Source organism: Bos grunniens, chromosome 25, assembly GCF_055505025.1.
Source record: "Bos grunniens cultivar Pamir isolate PY7600 chromosome 25, Bosgru_T2T1.0, whole genome shotgun sequence".
In the NCBI taxonomy this organism is placed as follows: domain Eukaryota; kingdom Metazoa; phylum Chordata; class Mammalia; order Artiodactyla; family Bovidae; genus Bos; species Bos grunniens.
Window position 1 is genome coordinate 32,791,609 of NC_141189.1, and position 18,412 is coordinate 32,810,020.

Sequence of the window (18,412 nt, forward strand, 5' to 3'; positions counted from 1 at the left end):
GCTGAGATGTTAGACTGAGTTGTGCCTTATATGGGATGGGGCTTCCCAGGTGGCGCTAGTGGTAAAGAACCTGCCTGCTAATGTAGGAGACATAAGAGATCAAAGTTCGATCCCTGTTCGGAAGAGCCCCTGGAGGAGGGCATAGCAACCCACTCCATATTCTTCCCTGGAGAACCCCATGGATGGAGGAGTCTGGCAGGCTGAAGTCCATAGGGTTGCAAAGAGTCAGACATTACTAAAATGACTTAACCTGCACGCACGTAAATGGGATGAGACCTTTGGGAGCCTTGGAACCAGGTGTGTGTATTTTGCATTTGGGACAGACCTGCATCTTTAGGGGGCAGAGAGCACTGGATAGGCTGAAGGCCTTGTGGCAAAGGTGTCTACATCCTAGTCCCTGGAGCCTGTAAATAAATATGTTACCTTGCACAGCAAAGGAGACTTTGTAGATGTGATTAGAAACGGGGAGATCATCACCTAGTGAGCCGAACCTAGTCACGGGAGTCCTTAAGAGCCCAGAAACTTCTTGGGCGGTAAGAAGGAGCAATGATGGGGAGGGAGAGACAACCACGAGACTTTTCATGTCTTCGGAGCCTGGACCTTCTCAGGAAGCGCTTAGTGACAGACCAGTGAAGCGAACATTTTTTTGAGCACCTGGATTCTCTAACGGCCGTGCAGACAAGTGGCTTCACCTCTCTGACCCTAAACACTCCTTTTCTGCAGATGACAGAAACAAGGCTCAGAGAGGTGAAGCAACTCACCTAAGGCCACCCAGTAAATAAAGAGCAGGGCTGAAATTCAGAAGCGGGACCGCGGGAACCCATCTGGTTGCCAAACCCTACGCCGCCCCCATATCCCGCCGCTGTTAGGGCTTGGCCCTAGTGGGCGAAACTCCCCGGGGTGGAAAGCCAGGAAGCTTATGGCCCGGTTTATTCCTTTGCTTCTTTCCCTGGCTTTCCATCCTGGTCTCTGGCTGGCAGACCGTTTCTGATGGAACAGGGCAGTTCTGCAGGGGACCGACCAGCAGGGGGCGCCAGCACCCGCGTAAAGACCCAGTGGTCCCAGAGGGTCTGATTTTCTCAGAATGGAGGTCCTGGTCCCCTCCCCCACAGAGAGCCACGGCCACCCAACCGGCCCGTCTTGGCCACAGCCTGCTGGCCACATGTCCTTGGGCAGAGAGCTCCATCTCCTTGGCAGCAGTTTTCCCGGGGGGCAGGGGGCGGAAAGCCCCTTCCCCGGGGCCGTTGACACAGTGAAATAAAATAACAGCAGGGGTAAGGTTCCCAGGCTCCTAACCCTTGCTTGAATTTGCATTCTTTATCAGGAGATGTTTAATGGTTCTTGCAGGACTATCATTTCAGATTCTGCCCAAACCACATGAGTCTTTTATTTTGACTCAGCTGTCTCTCTCCTTTTCCTCCAGTCTTTAATGTTTTCACCAAGTCTTCCCTGTTTGTACTTCAGTAGGCTCTCCGACAATGTTCTGGCGGGCGCCCTGGGGCTGATTATAAACTACCCGAGCCGGTTTGATTCAAGAGGCAGCGGCAAGGGGGCTCCTTGCATGTGGGGAGCTCTTGAGGGCTGAGTGTCAATTCAGGAACACGGTGTCTTTGCACATCTATCTCCTCCGTCTTCCTACCTGAAAAACCAGCCTTTCATGGAACACGCACTGACTGCCCATGTGTGTTGTGCATGGACAGACGGACACCTAAGACCCAGTCACATCACCGGAGGCCCCTTCCATGGGGACAGAGATACTAACAGACCTTTTGGAGCAATTTCTGTGCCTGTCTGTAGATCTGTGTGGGGAAAGGGCTTCTCTTCAGGTTCCCATGATCTTCTTGGGTCTCATCCACTCTACAGACTGGTCTCCAAGCCCAAAGTCAGACAAGCGAGGGCAGGACCAGGACTGCCCAGGTGTGGCTAAGCCCCTCTCTGCCTCAGCAGGCAGGGACCCCCAAAAGTGGTCCTTTGCACTGGCTCCAAGATGTCTGCTAAATGCAGGTCACTACGGCCGAAGGTGTGTGTCTCTCTCTTGATGTGACACACGGGGGCAGCTGCTGAGTGAACCTGGCCTGTGGCCCGAGGCTTGGTGACCCTGGGTCCTAGTCCATTTGGTGACCAACATTTCTCAGGGCCTCGCAGTCATGGCTGGATCCCCGAGGTTGGGAGGCGATTCTGTCCACGGCGTGTCCTCCTGATTCTTTTCCTCCTCACCATTAAATCACATACAACAGGCTATGAGAAAAAATGCTTGACTTTTTTCATGTGGTCTTTCCTTCTTCCTGCTTCACCTGATGCATAAGAATTTTGTGGTAAAACTACAGCTTTACAAGAATATGCAACAGAAAGATTTAGGGAACTCAGTGATCCAAAACCAGCTAAATGAGCTGGGTTTTTTTTTCTTCTTCTCTCTCTCTCTCTTCTTTTTTTCTTCTAATGTAAAGCAGTTCCAAGAAAAGTGAAGTCACGGCCCAGGGTGCTTATTTTCAGTTCTTAGAAAAGAGCCAATTTCAAAAGGGAAGCTTTGCAGCCGGAGCACACAGCCTGCCCTTGTCTGGTGAGGGGAGCTTGCTGATAAACCAACTTTGATTTGGCATCAGAAAACTAAAACCCCCGCCTGAGATGCATCTTCATCTGGTGATGTCAAGGAGGAAACGCGAGGCGAAACAGTGAGAGTTCTTAATATTCCGGCAGACCGCAAGAGCTCAGCTAACAGCTAAGACGCCGGGAGGGCCCAGGGCCAGCTCCGAGCTCCCTGGGAGCCATCGGCGTCTGCGGGGACTTGTCGGAGAGACACAGGCACCCTCGTCTCCCCACCTCCCACGCTCCTGAGGTAGTTCACTGCCAGGCGGCCCTATCGGCCCAATCAGAGATTTTTCATTCAGGCGTTTGTTACCAGGAATTAGGTGAGGATGGAGCGGGCAGGATATGGTTCTCGGCAGCCTGGGTTGGTCTTGGAGCAGAAGAGCCGGCTTCAGATAGAAGAGCCTGACCTCAGCAGGGCGGACTTCAATTTAAGGGCTTAGGGAGGCTACCGTACAATCAGCTCCAGGGTTACTATCGGGAAATCCAGGCTAATTGTGGAATAAACGGTTGGCCCAAGAATCCTATGACAGAGATGGCGTGGACAACATCAGAATGCAATGTCAGTGTAATCAAAAGTAAATGGTCAACTCTCTCTCCCAGCCAGGGGGAGCCTAAGGAGACATGCTGACTCTGTCATAGGGTGTCCTGGATGGGCTCCAAGAACAGGAAGAGGACACTGGAAAAAAACACTAAGGAAATCTGAATAAAGGGTAGAATGTGGTTAATAACATCTCAGTGTTGGTTCACTAATTGTAATTAATGTGTCATATTCGTGTTAAGATGTTAATAATAGGGGAAACTGGGTACAGGTAAATGGGAACTCTTTGTACATTCTTTGCAATTTTTCTGTGGACCTAAAACTATTCTAAAATACATATATATATATATATATACACATACATATATATATTTTTAAGAGGCAACTGAAGGATGTAAGTATGAACTTATTACCAGCAATAATCATTTGAGGCCTACCAAGTGCCAGGCACATGTAAAAGTGATTTACACACTTCCTCACTTATTCCTCACACCAGTGCTGTGAGCTCAGTATAATCTGCATTTTATAGATGAGGAATCCAAAGCACAGAGTAGGTGGGACAGATGAAGGGCTCATATTCAGGTCTACAGGGCTGCAGAGGTCCCAATGAGGCTCAGCAACAGTGACCAAACTCTGAACATACACTGACTCGAAACAAACTTCAGACAGGCAGCGAAACCCAGACCGGCAGGAAAAACAATATGCGTTTTCCGATTTCCCCACCTTTAAAAGAAGATGCTAGAGTTAAAAAATATAGCATACCCAGGGACTTCCCTCGGGGTCCAGTGGTTAAGAATCTGCCTTCCAATGCAGGGGACGTGGGTTCGACCCGTGTTGGGGAACTAAGATTCCACACGCTGTGGGGCAGCTAAGCCCACGCGCAACAACTAAAGAGCCTGCACACTGCGACCAGAGAAAGTCCTCAGCCCGCAACGAAGAGCCCGCACAGCCAAATACATATGTGTGTGTGTGAGTACATATATATTTATGCATATGCATATATATATGTATATTTATGTAAATATGTGTGTGTATGGGGCTTCCCAGGTGGCTCAGTGATAAAGAATCTGCTTGCCAATGCAGGAGCCCTGGGTTTGATCCCTGGCTCGGGAAGATCTCCTGGAGAAGGAAATGGCAACCCACTCTAGTATTCTTGCCTGGAAAATCCCATGGACAGAGGAACCTGGCAGGCTGCAGTTCATGGGGTCGCAAAAGAGTTGGACACGACTGAGCGCCACACACACACACACACACACACACACACATATGTATGTGTGTGAGTGTGGATATATAGCACATCCAAAACACAGACACCACCACACGCTGGTGAGGCTGTAGAGCAGGAGCTCCGCACACGGCTGAGGGGAAAGCAAAATGCTGTAGCTGCTTGGGAAAACAGTGCTACAGACTGAATATGTTGTCCCCTCCAAAGGACCATAGGCTGAATGTGCGCCCTCACCCTGCCCCAAATTCATAAGTTGAAACCCAGCCCCAGTGTGATGGTTTATGGGGCCTTTGGGAAGTGAACGGGATGGGATCAGTGCCCTTATAGGAGGCCCCTGGGAGAACCTCAACCTCTGCCATCACATGAGGGCATGGGGAGAAGGCCTTGAATCTGCGAGCACCTTGACCTTGGCCTCCAGAACTGGAAAAAGTAAATTTCTGATGTTTTTAAGCGCCCCCCACCACCCCCACCCCGCAGCCTATGGGGCTTTGTTATAGCAGACTGAGACAGTCTGGCAGTTTCTTACAAGGCTAAGACATAGGCTGACCATATAGACACTAACTGGCTCCCAGGCATTTACCGTGGTGTGTTGAAAACGTATGTCCATACAAAACCTGTGCATGAATGTTTACAACAGCCCTATTAATAACTGCCAAAAACTGGAGTCAAACAGATGTCCAACAATAAGTGAATGGATAAGCAAACCATGGTACATCCATCCAATGGGGGATTAGTCAGAGTAGAAAGAAATGAACTATCGAGTTACAAAAGTACACGGAGGAACCTTAAATGCATATTGCTAACTTGAAAGAAGCCAGTCGGAAAAGGCTACAGACTGTGCAATTCCAACTATCCGACGTTCTGGGAAAGGCCAACTATGAACTATGGAGACAACAGGAAAATCAGTGGTTGCCAGGGGTTACAGGGCAGGGAAGGATGAACAGTTGGAGCACAGAGGTCTTTCAGGGTCCTCTGTGCTATAACGGTAGATATGTTATGCATACTGTATGTCACAAAGACTGACTCTTGATGTCATTGATGTACTTGAGTTAATAATACTGTATCAATGCTGCCTCATCGATTTTAACAAAGGTATCACCAATGTAAGATGTTACTAACAGGGGAAAACTGAGGGCATGTAAAGTAACTCACTGTAAGTTCTGCTCTTTTTTTTTCCCTAGAAATCTAAGATGCCTAAAAAATAAAATCTATTAAAAAGAATACAGCATAGGAAACAATTTATTGGTGGTAGAAATCAACTCCAGCAAAAGTTTACAGCAATGGGGAACAAAACCTGACCCCCTCCCTCCCTTGGCATTTACAATCTAAGGAAAAGTGAAGGCTGGGTAAGAAGCAGAGAGCAGCCACCCAACATTCAATACAATCACAACCAAACTCCATTCCCTACAGAAAACACCGTGAAGACTCTTATCTAACCAGCAGGCTGCCCCTCTCAGGGTCTCATCAAAAGTTATGAAGGAGGAGTTTAGTTCATGCCTGCAAGTCATTCTTCATCTTGATTTTCGTTTCAACAAGAAGTTCTGAGGGTGTTTCAACATCCCCAAGGGAAGGAAGAAGGGCAGGCATCCACGTCCAGCTCTGCGGAGAAGGGACCTCACGTTTAGGGCTGAGTGGCATCTGAGGCAGAAAGAGGGCTGTGTCTGTGAGAGGCCCCAGAGCCTGCAGTCAGAAAATGCCGTTTGACTTGCAAGCTGGATATGGAAGCTGTGGATTGAGGAGACACGGGGCCGTGAGGTCATTCCTTTTTTACGCAGCCTCTTTTCCTGCCCATAACCATGCTTTTCATCTCCACGGGCCGTGACTGAGGTTCAAATTCGGCCTCGTAAAACAGGGCCGCGGTGGTAATGGAAAAAGCATCATCACTTGTAAAACTTGGAAAATGCAGCATGAGGTTTCTGTGTGCTTCAGGGAGAGAGAATTAACACAGAGAGAGCAAAAAAAAAAAAAGAGAGAGAGAGAGAACAAAACATCTGCTTTTCATCAGCAAACAGTCAAAGCGAAGGGCAGCAAGGGCTGAGTTCACTGGAGTGTCCCAGCATTTAGTGGTCCTGCATCTGGACCGCTCAGAGCAAAGCTTTCTGATAAACCTTTGAGAAATATATACTGAGTGATGTCTATGAAATCCACATGGTAAGAATGCAAGTTGCTCCAGAACTTCAGTTGTTTTTTTAATCGCCGGTTCCAACATCATCTAAGGAATATATATGCCTGTGTAAATCTTCCACTTCCAGCTCCCACAAGCTTTCGTGGAGGGGATTATCTGAAAGATCTGTCATCTTCACAGCCTGCAGGCAGGGCTCGGGGCTGCAGGCCTGAATCACTCCCATCACCATTACATACTTTCCTGGAAGAAGAAAAGCTGGGTGGTAAAAGTCCACACTGATAGAGAAAATACAAACAAAACAGAGACAGGAGTCCTTGAGAGGGTTTAACTTTATCAGGGAGGCAAACTGGAGACCCCCCACCCCACAAAAAAATGCAGACAGTAAATACCAAAATGCCAAGGTGATTAAAATACTTATATATCGATAGTAAATTCCACATTTAACCTGGAGAATGACATCCGTATCTTCTTTGGCTTCTGGTTTTCAAATGTTAATCAGAGCACACTGCATAAAGCTATCCTGCCTAAGAAATGGAAGAGATGCTCATACCAGAAGATGAGTTGTAATTCGATAATCTGCTCTAAGGCAGGGCCAGAAAACCCTGAGCTTTTCCCTTCTCCCTGTTTTTGCTCAATTGACGAGCCTGCGACTGGTCTCCATGCACAAGACTGGTCCTCTTTCTGCACAGACAACTCCTGACAGAGGATGGCTGGATGGCATCACCGACTCAATGGACACGAGTTTGAGCAAACTCCGGGAGATGGTGAAGGACAGGGAAGCCTGGCGTGATGCCGTCCATGGGGTCGGGAGGAAACTGAACAACTCTGACAGCCCCAAAGCAAAAATCTAATTCCCCTTCATGTTGCCACAAGAACTGGGCAGTGAAACCACGTACCTCGGATTGGGACTACAAACCCATGGCCTTCCAACTGAGATCACAGACCTGGTTTAGGGACCCAATGAAGTTCAGGTTCTTGATGTCTTATTGCAGAAAGAATTCAGTGAGAGACAAAGTGATAGGTAAGAAGTGGATTGATACAGAGAGAAACACACTCCACAGACAAGAGTGTGGGCCATTGCAGAGGGCAAGTGCCTCAAAATGTGGCATGGTTAGCTTTTATGGGCTGGGTAACTTCATAGGCTAATGAGTGGGAGGATTATTCCAACTATTTTTGGGAAGGGGCGGGGATTTCCAGGGGTTGGGCCACGGCCTACTTTTTGTTCTTTGATGGTCAACCTTGGAACTGTCATGGCGCCTCTGGGTGTGTCATTTCACTTGCTGATTGAGGATCAAGGTCTAGTTGAAGTTGACTTGTCTGCCATCTTGGACCCATCTGATTCTAATTGGTTTATGTTGTGTCCTCGGGCTGTCTCATTTTTTCAGAAGTTGTGCCTTGCCCCTTCCCTCCTGTTTCAGCAGGGGCGGCACCCCCCAAAACACCCTATCGGTCCAGCTGCCTGGGACCAATCTCTACCGCCTCCTGCCATCAGCTGGGCACACGTAAGCAAGTCATGGAGAGGGCAGGCTGCCATTCAATGATCTCATGACATATTAACCGCAACGCTCTTCCCATTCCCTTGGGGAAGTGGCTCTCCTTGAAAGCAAAACTTGGCCAGTCTTAACCACACAAAACTTAATTGTGTTAAAAAAAAAAAAAAAAAAACCCAAACACAGCAGGAAAAGCAGACATGCGGCCAGCCTCCACCGCATGCCCCTACAAGGCCGCTTTAATCATACTGCTTCCAACATCAGGGCTGGGTTTGCATCCAGGCCCCGGGGCTCTGACGGAAAGAAGCCAGGAGAGCTGATACCTTACCCTCTGGGCATCAGCCCCTGGTACTACATACTGAGGTTTCCCTGAACCCATCTCTACTTTCAACCTGAGCAAGTGACTCTGGGCTCCTCAGTGATGGAGGCTCATTATAAAAATACACTTGACATACCCCTCTAAATAGGCCTGAAATACTCGGGGAGATGGAACTCTAGGAAAATGACTTAAGACCCAGGAAAAGAAGAACAAACCCACAGAGATCCCAATAGGAGAGGTAATCCACACACGGGAAATCTGCACACAACGAGGCATACAACACAAATAGAAGGTTGTGTTATAACACAACCCAAAGGACTGAGTTGTTCTTGCCTTTCATGATCAGCCAACCCGGTTACTTAGTCTGGTTCCTTCTACCCACAGCCTCTCCCCGGATGAGTCTCTCTCCACTGTCTCTCCTTCCCCACTGTGCCCCGTCTCTTCCCCACTCACTCCCTTCCATCTGGCCTTCATCTCATGACCTCACAGGCCTGGATCAGTTGTCCCTCTTCAGCGCCCACGGCACCTTGCACTCAAGCTCAAGCCTATGACACATCACTTTGTGTTTTAATGGCTTGGTTACTCTTCAGGCTCCCTGTCTGAAAGTAGTTACCAACTTGTCAATCAAACCTTGGTATTAATTAGCAAGAGGAAATGGCAAGGCCCAGGCATGCAGGCATTCAGGCCAGTGGGTAAGTCAGATGGGTTTGTCAATGTGCAATGACCACTGAGGTACCTGTGCTGTGCTCAGTCACTCAATCTTGTCCAACTCTTTGCAACTCCATGGACCACAGCCCTCCAGGCTCCTCTGTCCTTGGGATGTCCCAGGCCAGAATGCTGGAGTGGGTTGCCATGCCCTCCTCCAGGGGATCTTCCCAACCCAGGGATCAAACTCTGGACTCCTGCATTGCAGACAGATTTCTTCTTTACTGTCTGAGCCACCAGGGAAGCCCACGCAGGTACCGACTGGTACCAACCTTATGCCAATGCTGGAGCCACCCATGGGAGACAGCCCTAGCTTGCCTTCAAAGAGCATTGTTTAGGGACCAAGACACCAAACAGCTCAGGCTACATGCTACACCAAGGGCCGGAAAACATTTTCTGTAAAGGGTTGGATACTAAATATTTTAGGCTTTGAAGGTCACAAGGTCTCTGTTGCAACTATTCAAGTCTGTAGCTATAATGAGAAAACATCCCCAGACAATACCTAAATGATTGTGTTCCGTGAAGACTTTATTTATGGACCTGGATATTTGAATTTCATATACTTTTCACGTGTCATCTTTCACACGAAATCTTTCGTTTTTTCTCAACCATTTGAAAACGGAAAAATCACTTAGCTCATAAGCCAAGCAAAAAGAGGTGGCACCCTGAGGTTTGTAGACCATGTCTAGATAAACACTGCAATGGAGGGCAGAGAGAGAGGAAGGCTGAAGGATGGGGCTGGGTGGGGAGAGAAGCGTGCAGGAGCATTACATCGTAAAAGCAATGGTCACAACCCTCACTATGACCCAGGAGCTGTGCTAAGGCCATTTTTAAAATGTACTGAATCCATACAACAGGCAGCAACTATTAGTCCCTTTGAAAGGCGATCCAGAAAGGTTAAGAACAATTCTCCAGGCAGAACATCCGAAAAGGGCCCGAGCCAGTTCAACCTAATGCTGAGAATAGTCGTCAGAAAGACACAGACCCCACCCTGTGGTAGTCTTGCCCAGTGGTTCTCAAAGTGTGGCCCCCAGGCCAGCAGCACCTGGGAGCTGCTTAGAAAGTTCTCAGCCCCATCCAGGCTAACTCTGAGGGTGGCGCCTGCCAGCAGTTTTAACAAGCCCTCAGTGTAAGTCTGATGTGCGCTCAAACGTGCACACCACTAGTTTAAAAGGAGAGTAGTGACTACAGCCTGACAGTCCCATGAGGGACGGGTACAGCAGGGCCCCCCCCACTCCTGGGAAGTGGGGAGAGCTTCCCTAAGGAAGGTACCCTTGAGTCCAGTCTTTAGCGATGAACAGAAGTTCCCCACTACGGTATTTTCCAAAACTTGAGGTGGCGGGGTGGGAATCACCCCTGCGGAGGAGGCTTTGTTCCTGATGCTGGGGGGTCCCTCTCCCGGAGATTCCAGCTGGAAAGGCTGGTGCAATCCTAGGAACTCGTATTTTTTAAATGGGCTGCGGGTGATGCTTATCATCAGAACGGCTTAGGTGGCGCCTGGCTGGGAAGGAGCAGGAAGGAAGGGTATGGAGCCTGGTGACCATCATGCTGCTCCTGCGGCACTGCAAAAAGACCTGGAGGTGGGACGGCCCGGCCCCGCCTTTGGGCGGTACAAACCGAGGGCTAGCCAAGGGTTCGAATCCCGCCGTTACCTGGGACGAGGCAGGGCCGCCCGCGCGGCACCCGCTCCAGGCCGCGAACCGAGAAGGACCCGCTTGGGTCCCGCAGCCGCGCCTCACCGCAGCCGGCCTCCACCACAGTGCCCTGCATCCACACGGCCCTCAGCTCCAGCGGCTCGCGGCCCACCGCCGCCCGCGACAACCGCCACGAGCCCGGGCCGCCCTCCGCGTCGCGCCGCAGCTGCTCCGCCAGCACCTTGATCGGCGGCGACCGAGGCAGCCTCACGGCCGTGGGGCCACTGACGGACAACGACTCCGTGGGCGCCGCCATTCTGCCCCGCCTTCGCGTTCCCGCCAACTTTGATGAGCGGGAGGCCAGGTCCGCGGCTACCAATCAGAGGCGCGCTGGCGGGGCCGGCCAATGGTCGGGGTCGGGAGGCGGGGCCGCCACGCCGAGCGGCCCCACCGCGCCCCCCATCACAGGAGTGCGCATGCGTATGTGAAGTAAATAAACGCCCCGCCCCACAAGTTAGGAATGAACGGATGAAATGAATTAAAAGAGAAAAAAATAAATGAAGGAGGGAGGTAAAGAACTCCTTGTCTCCACGTACCTCAAAATTTGGTGTGCACGCAAATCATTTGAGGAATGTGATAATTCATCTTTACATCGCCTGGCCTAGCACGATTCTCTGAGGCTAATCAGTTCAGTTCAGTCGCTCAGTCGTGTCCGACTGAGGCTAATAAATACTAGAAAATACTGAAATGAACAGTAGCAATGATGAAGCTATGTTTATTGTCAGTTATCAAGAATCGAGTGGAGAGATAAGGCTGGAGAGAGGGACACGTACAGCTAGTAAAATTGCCCATTTTTTATTACTATGTTTATTTATTATACTTTATTTTTGGGGCTCCAAAATCACTGCAGATGGTGACTGCAGCCATGAAATTAAAAGACGCTTACTCCTTGGAAGGAAAGTGATGACCAACCTAGATAGCATATTCAAAAGCAGAGACGTTACTTTGCCAACAAAGGTCTGTCTAGTCAAGGCTATGGTTTTTCCAGTGGTCATGTATGGATGTGAGAGTTGGACTGTGAAGAAGGCTGAGCACCAAAGAATCGATGCTTTTGAAATGTGGTGTTGGAGAAGATTCTTGAAAGTCCCTTGGACTGCAAGGAGATCCACCCAGTCCATTCTGAAGGAGATCAGCCCTGGGATTTCTTTGGAAGGACTGATGCTAAAGCTGAAACTCCAGTACTTTGGCCACCTCATGTGAAGAGTTGACTCATTGGAAAAGGCTCTGATGCTGGGAGGGATTGGGGGCAAGAGGAGAAGGGGACGACAGAGGATGAGATGGCTGGATGGCATCACCGACTCGATGGACGTGAGTCCGGGTGAACTCCAGGAGTTGGTGATGGACAGGGAGGCCTGGCGTGCTGTGATTCATGGGGTTACAAAGAGTTGGACACGACTGAGTGACTGAACTGAACTGAACTGAACTGAATAACATTATAAAATAATTTAAGTTAATAAGATATGTTACTATATTTTTCACAAAAGGAATTCATGTTCATTATAGAAAATTTAGGCAAGGAAATCTAGAATCAGAAAAGAATTGTAGAAATCATTCAGAGATATCCACCCACTGTTGGTGTATTAGTATCCAGGTTTCAAAATATATACACACAAATATTGTTTTGTATATTGCTTTCAGTTAATAATAAATATCTTTCCAAATCAACAAATATCCCTCTGCTTCCTCTTGAGTGACTGTATAAGATTCTATTTGTCTCATCACCTACATGACCAATATCCTAGAGGAGGACATAGGCTATTTCCAGCTTTTCACTTTATAAATTGTTACAGCGAACCTTACAGTGAACCTACTTTTTTGGTTCATGTTTCGGATAAATTTCTAGAAGTGGAGTGAAAGTCGCTCAGTTGTGTCTGACTCTTTGCAACCCCATGAACTATACAGTCCATGGAATTCTTCAGACCAGAATTCTGGAGTGGGTAGCCTTCCCTTCTCCAGGGGATCTTCCCAACTCAGGGATTGAACCCAGGTCTCCTGCATTGCAGGCAGATTCTTTACTGGCTGAGCCACAGGAGAAGCCCAAATGCTTCCTAAAACTTGCATGTCCTCAGTCAGTCAAATCCTAAACCAACCAATCCTGTAAGTCAAAACCAGTGGTCAGGAGACTTTGTCCTCCTGGGACCTACTGCAATACCAGGCTTAGAGTCTTCATCAAGAGCTCCATTTTTATAAAGCAGCTAAGATGTATTGGAAAAGACCCTGATGCTGGGAAAGACTGAGGGCAAGAGGAGAAGAGGGCGAGAGAGGATGAGATGGTTGGATGGCATCACTGACTCAATGGATATAAATTTGCCCAAACTCTGGGAGATAGTGAAGGACAGGGAAGCCTGGCGTGCTGCTTGGGATCCATGGGGTCATAAAGAGTCAGACACAACTTAGCAAATGAACAAAAACAAGACGTACTGAACAAGGCTCTGTCCTTAGAGCTTTGTAGGGAGACTGTACTACAAAGGTGGGGAAACAGGTTCACAGAAGCTAAGTGGCTTGCCTGCAGCCTCCCTGGAAGTAGCCTCTGTAGGGTCCTGGGCTCTATACCTCAACCCTAAGCTGTAGAGTAACCAGATTCCTAACTTGGAAGGAAGTGGGGATTTTAGCCAAGAGAGAGTCTCACCCCTTCTAGCCTGATGGGTCCCTACTGGCCTTACCCAGGGAAGGCCAGGAAAGTGAGGGGGAAGGGAGTAAAGACAGGAATTTCCCATTGTTCTCTTGGCCTTCAAAACACAGGTCCGGGGGGCTCCTGCCCAAGCGGAGTGGGTGCACCGTGGGTCCCACCTGGGGGCTGCTCTGAGGTAGGTGTGAAGGTGGTCCTGGGTGTGGTGGCAGCAAGTCCTCCCAGAAGAGGAAAGCATCTTAGGTGAGAGGGATGAAGAGGACAGGGAAGGGGGAACTCAAACAGAGGGAAGGGGCGACCCAGAACTGAGTTGGAATGGGTCGCCTGAGAATGGGCGAGTGACATGGAAGGAAAAGAAGGAGAAACTGGAACGAAGATGCAGCCTGAACCACACCTGAGAGTCTTTTCCTTCCTTACTCTTTGGACATGACTGGTACCTGAGACTTTGATTTGGGGCCCATTTGGTTTTTAAACTTAAGGAGAGATCATAGTATCTTGATCGTCTTGCTTTCGCCACACCCACTATGTCCTGCTGCGGTAGGGTTTCTTCTGCTTGGGAACCTAGCCCTTCAGATCACCTTTCTTTGAGATTTTCTCAGATCAGATCAACTTCCAGGCTTAAAAACAGTGTGGGCTTCTTTGCTTTGGCCATAAGAAGGCTTTAGCCTACAATGTTGAGCACGACCTAACATCAGCGTTCCCTCACCCATACAGAGGCTGCTGTAACCTTAGATAGAGTTGACCTACTCTGCTTTATGACTTTTCCTCTTCCTTCAGTTTAAATTATTCAGTTTCCTTTACCATGTGACTGCTTATCTTGACAACCAGTAACTAGGTAGTGTGACTGAGAGGTCTGTGTTTTTTTTCTTAGAACTGACCTGGATCATGATTTTGAGATTAAATACCTATGCTGAAGCTGAAAAACAAAACAACCCCACAAGTCTGGGGACCTTCCTAGTGGTCCAGTGGCTAAGACTCCGAGCTCCCAATGCAGAAGGTCCAGGTTTGATCCCTGGTCAGGAAAATAGATCCTGAATGTTGCAACTCAGAGTTCACACACCACAATGAAAGATCCCACGTGCCGCAACAAAGATTGCAGATTCTGGGTGCTGCCACTAAGACCTGGAGCAACCAAATAAATAAATAATATTCAACACACACACACACAAATCTGAACATATCAGTGCTCAGTTTATAACCTCCTGATGGTGTCATTCCTACACCTGGAATATGAGCATTCCAGCCAGAGTGAAATGCACCAGGAGGGCCCAGAAAGGAGAGAGAGAAGGAAGCACTGAACAAACGGCTAGGATTTTAGAACAGCTGGGAGACAGAGTACAAACAGAGGAGTGGGAATAAAGGAGGTTGTACTTACATAATAACCTCACTCCTTATCCCCGTTTTAACAGATGATGAAACTGAGGTTCAGGCCAATGACAAGTTTAAGGCCACACAGATGGCGAGGGGTAGAGTCAGAATTCAATCCAAGTCCATCTGACCCCACACTTCATGCTCCTTTGACCACACCTGCATCCCACCTCCCCATCAAAGATGCCTCCGGACATTTCTGCTTATGCTTCTCTCTGCCCGACGCGCCTCCCCCAGCCTCTCCCAGCTGGCTCAGTCACCACGTGCCTGCCACCACCAGGACCGCTTCTCTTTAGGGAGCCCTTCTTGAGCCCAAAACTGGAGTCAACGCGTACCTTGCAGACCAGGCAGCTGACACCCCAATGCAGGGTTTTGCAGCCTCAGTCCTAGTGACAGTTGGGGCTGGGTAACCGAGTGTTGAGGGAGTTGTCCGATGTGCCTTCTGGGATATTGAGCAGCATCTTTGGCCTTCACCTCTAGCTGCTGGTAGCAGGTGAGCAACAAAAAGTGAGGTAGCAAGGTGGCGACAAAAAGTGGCTTCGGGTGTCACCAGTGTCCCCTAGAGGGTGAAATCACCCCCTGCTGAGAGCCACTGCCCTCATCTGCAGACTCGCCATGTTCTATCTTGAACTATAAATACTTGAGTCTGAGTCTGTCTCACCAGCAGAACAAAGGTTCAAACTCTGGGGCCAACAGCGGCCGAGCAGGTAACCCCTGTGGAGCAGTGACACGCTGGGCTTCGCAGGCCCCAGCCGAGGGGCCGATCACACTCAGCCAGTGGTTGCCACATGAGAACGTGGGTCCAAGCACTACATTTTAATGTATAATCTCCACATTTAAAAAAGTGTTGGCAACGTATTCAACTCTAAAACAGTGTGCATGCATACTCAGTTGTGTCCAATTCTTTGCAATCCCATGGACTGTAGCCCGCCATGCTCCTCTGTCCATGGGATTTCCCAGGCAAGAAGACTGGAGTGGGTTGCCATTTCTTACCCCAGGGGATCTTCCCAACTCAGGGATCGAAACTGTGTCTCTTGCATTTCCTGCATTGGCAGGCAGATTTTTTTTTTTTTTTCTTTTTTTTAACCACTGCACCACCTGGGAAGCCCCTAAAACAGACAGACAAACATACAAAGACTCTGTGGTCCTGAATGCAGCCTGTGGTCATCCTGGCTCAAGGGCAGACAGTCTGCAAGTGAGGCCCCTAGAAGGTGAACTCTGGTCCTGGCACTGAGCAGCTTGCATGTTCATTTATGGAAAGCTCCTTGGAACCTCCTGCAAAATATCCACAGGGCTGGGCTGAGTGTTTTACCAGTTCTAGGAGTTGCAAAATTAGGTGTCTCAAATTATTGTCCTGAGTAGACAGCTGAGGTCTGCCAATACATGCTGGGTGAGCCCTTCCTTGGTGGAGGGCTATCTCCCTCCCCTCCTGCCACCCTTACCTGGGGCCTGGAGCCACCCTTGTGCAGGGCCTTCCCAGGCCCCAGCTTCCCAGTGAGATCACAGATTCCTGGAAGGGAGTTTCCTGCCATGAGGACAAAGGTAAGGCAAGGGAAACGTCTGTGCCTTGGCCTCACACTCAACCCACTCATTCACCAGATCAAATAAAAAATGCTTCTGATCGCCAGGAACAAAACCAAACCCCAATGCCCAAGGAAAAGAGTTTGCTCTGGAAGATCATCAATGCAGTAACAAGGAGATCAAACTGGTCAACCTGAAAGGAAATCAACCCTAAATATTCACTGAAAGGACTGATGCTGAAGCTGAAGCTCCAGTACTTTAGCCAGCTGATGTGAAGAACTGACTCAATGGAAAAGACCCTGATGCTGGGAAAGATTGAAGGCAGGAAGAGAAGGAAATCACAGAGGATGAGATGGTTGGATGGGACACTGATTTGTGACTGTTGTCAAGGAACAAAGGCAAAAACAGGATTTACAAGAGAGAAAAGACCCTGATGCTGGGAAGGATTGAGGGCGTGAGGAGAAGGGGATGACAGAGGATGAGATGGTTGGATGGCATCATCGACTCAGTGGACATGAGTCTGAGCAAACTCCAGGAGATAGTAAAGCATAGGGAAGCCTGGTATGCTGTAGTCCATGGGGTCACAAAGAGTTGGACATGACTGAGCAACTGCACTGAACTGAATGGAACATCTACAAAATGGCAAAAGCTGTCATTAGCCGAGCGCTTACTATATACTAAGCACCATGCCTTGTGCTTTGTGTGCAGAGTCTGTAATTCCTCAGAACAACCCTAAGATGTAACTGCTCTTTTTTAAAATTTTATTTATTTATTTTTGGTTGCACTGGGTCTTCATTGCTGCTCACGGGCTTTCTCTGGTTGTGGCAAGCAGGGGTCACTTTCTAGTTCTGGTGCGCAGTTTCTCCTTGTGTGGCTTCTCTTGTTGCGGAGCCTGTGCTCTAGGCACTCAGGCTTCAGTAGCTGCAGCTCGCAGGCTCTAGAGCTCGGGCTCAGTAGCTGTGGCTCGAGGCATGTGGGATCTTCCTGGAGCAGGGATTGAACCCATGTCCCCAGCATTGGTAGGTGGATTCTTATCCACTGTACCACCAAAGAAGTCTGTAAGTGCTTTTCTTAAGTCCATTTTATAGATGGGGAAACTGAGGTATGGACAGGTGATGTGACCTGCCCAAAACCACACAGCTGGTAAGAGGTAGGGCTAGGGATTCCAAGGCTTGGGACCTGGACAAAAAGTCCCTCTCCCATATTTTTCCATAATCAAGACCTCAGAGAAGTGGGCTCTTACCCGCTATCCTGCGTCATCACCAAGGTGAATTCCTCAGGGAAATTTTTTTTAAGTACAGGTTCTGTCAAAAAGGGGCTTCCCTGGTGGCTCAATCAGTAAAGAATTCACCTGCAATGCAGGAGACCCAGGTTTGATCCTTAGGTTGGGAAGATCCCGTGGAGAAGGGAATGGCTACCCACTCCAGTATTTTTGGCTGGAGAATTCCATGGACAGAGGAGCCTGGTGGGCTGTGGTTCATGTGGTCGCAAAGAGTCAGACAAAACTTAGCGACTAAATGACAACATCTAGTCAAGGCTATGGTTTTTCCTGTGGTCAGGTATGGATGTAAGAGTTGGACTGTGAAGAAGGCTGAGCGCCGAAGAATTGATGCTTTTGAACTGTGGTGTTGGAGAAGACTCTTGAGAGTCCCTTGGACTGCAAGGAGATCCAACCGGTCCATTCTGAAGGAGATCAGCCCTGGGATTTCTTTGGAAGGAATGATGCTAAAGCTGAAACTCCTGTACTTTGGCCGCCTCACGCGAAGAGTTGACTCATTGGAAAAGACTCTGATGCTGGGAGGGATTGGGGGCCGGAGGAGAAGGGGACGACAGAGGATGAGATGGCTGGATGGCATCACTGACTCGATGGACATGAGTTTGGGTGAACTCCAGGAGTTGGTGATGGACAGGGAGGCCTGGCGTGCTGCGATTCATGGGGTCGCAAAGAGTCAGACACAACTGAGCGACTGAACTGAACTGAACTGAAATGATAACAATGGCATTTCTAGCCTGTATGTGAGAACAAAAAGTTGTAAGGACTTGAAGGTTGGGGCTGAAACAAAAATCCTATTGTTTGCAGCTGTGATTGTCTATTTAGAAAAACCAAAATAAACTACAGGTAAATATTTAAACTAAAAAAGTTAGGTAGAGGGCTTCCCTGGCGGTCCAGTGGTTAAGAATCTGCCTGCCAGTGCAGGGGACAAGCGTT

The 18,412-nt window shown here is 48.9% G+C and overlaps 1 protein-coding gene across 1 annotated transcript; it reads right to left on the reverse strand.

Annotated features, from left to right (window-relative positions):
• Nucleotides 1–5,573: 5,573 nt before the first annotated feature.
• Nucleotides 5,574–10,957, reverse strand: RMI2 (RecQ mediated genome instability 2). Its single transcript, XM_086375748.1, has 2 exons — nt 10,644–10,957; nt 5,574–6,717 (listed from the first exon to the last, which is right to left on the reverse strand). Exons 1-2 carry the CDS (start codon nt 10,939–10,941, stop codon nt 6,542–6,544), a joined length of 474 nt encoding a protein of 157 aa, XP_086231874.1. The 5' UTR covers nt 10,942–10,957; the 3' UTR covers nt 5,574–6,541.
• Between the last annotated feature and the right edge of the window lie 7,455 nt (nt 10,958–18,412).

Coding starts and splice junctions, on each gene's coding strand:
- RMI2 (XM_086375748.1), bottom strand. CDS start 10,941: ATGGCGGCGCCCACGGAGTCGTTGTCCGTCAGTGGCCCCACGGCCGTG. Junction 6,718..10,643: donor GCGGCCCTGCCTCGTCCCAG/GTAACGGCGGGA, acceptor TTCTTCTTCCAG/GAAAGTATGTAATGGTGATG.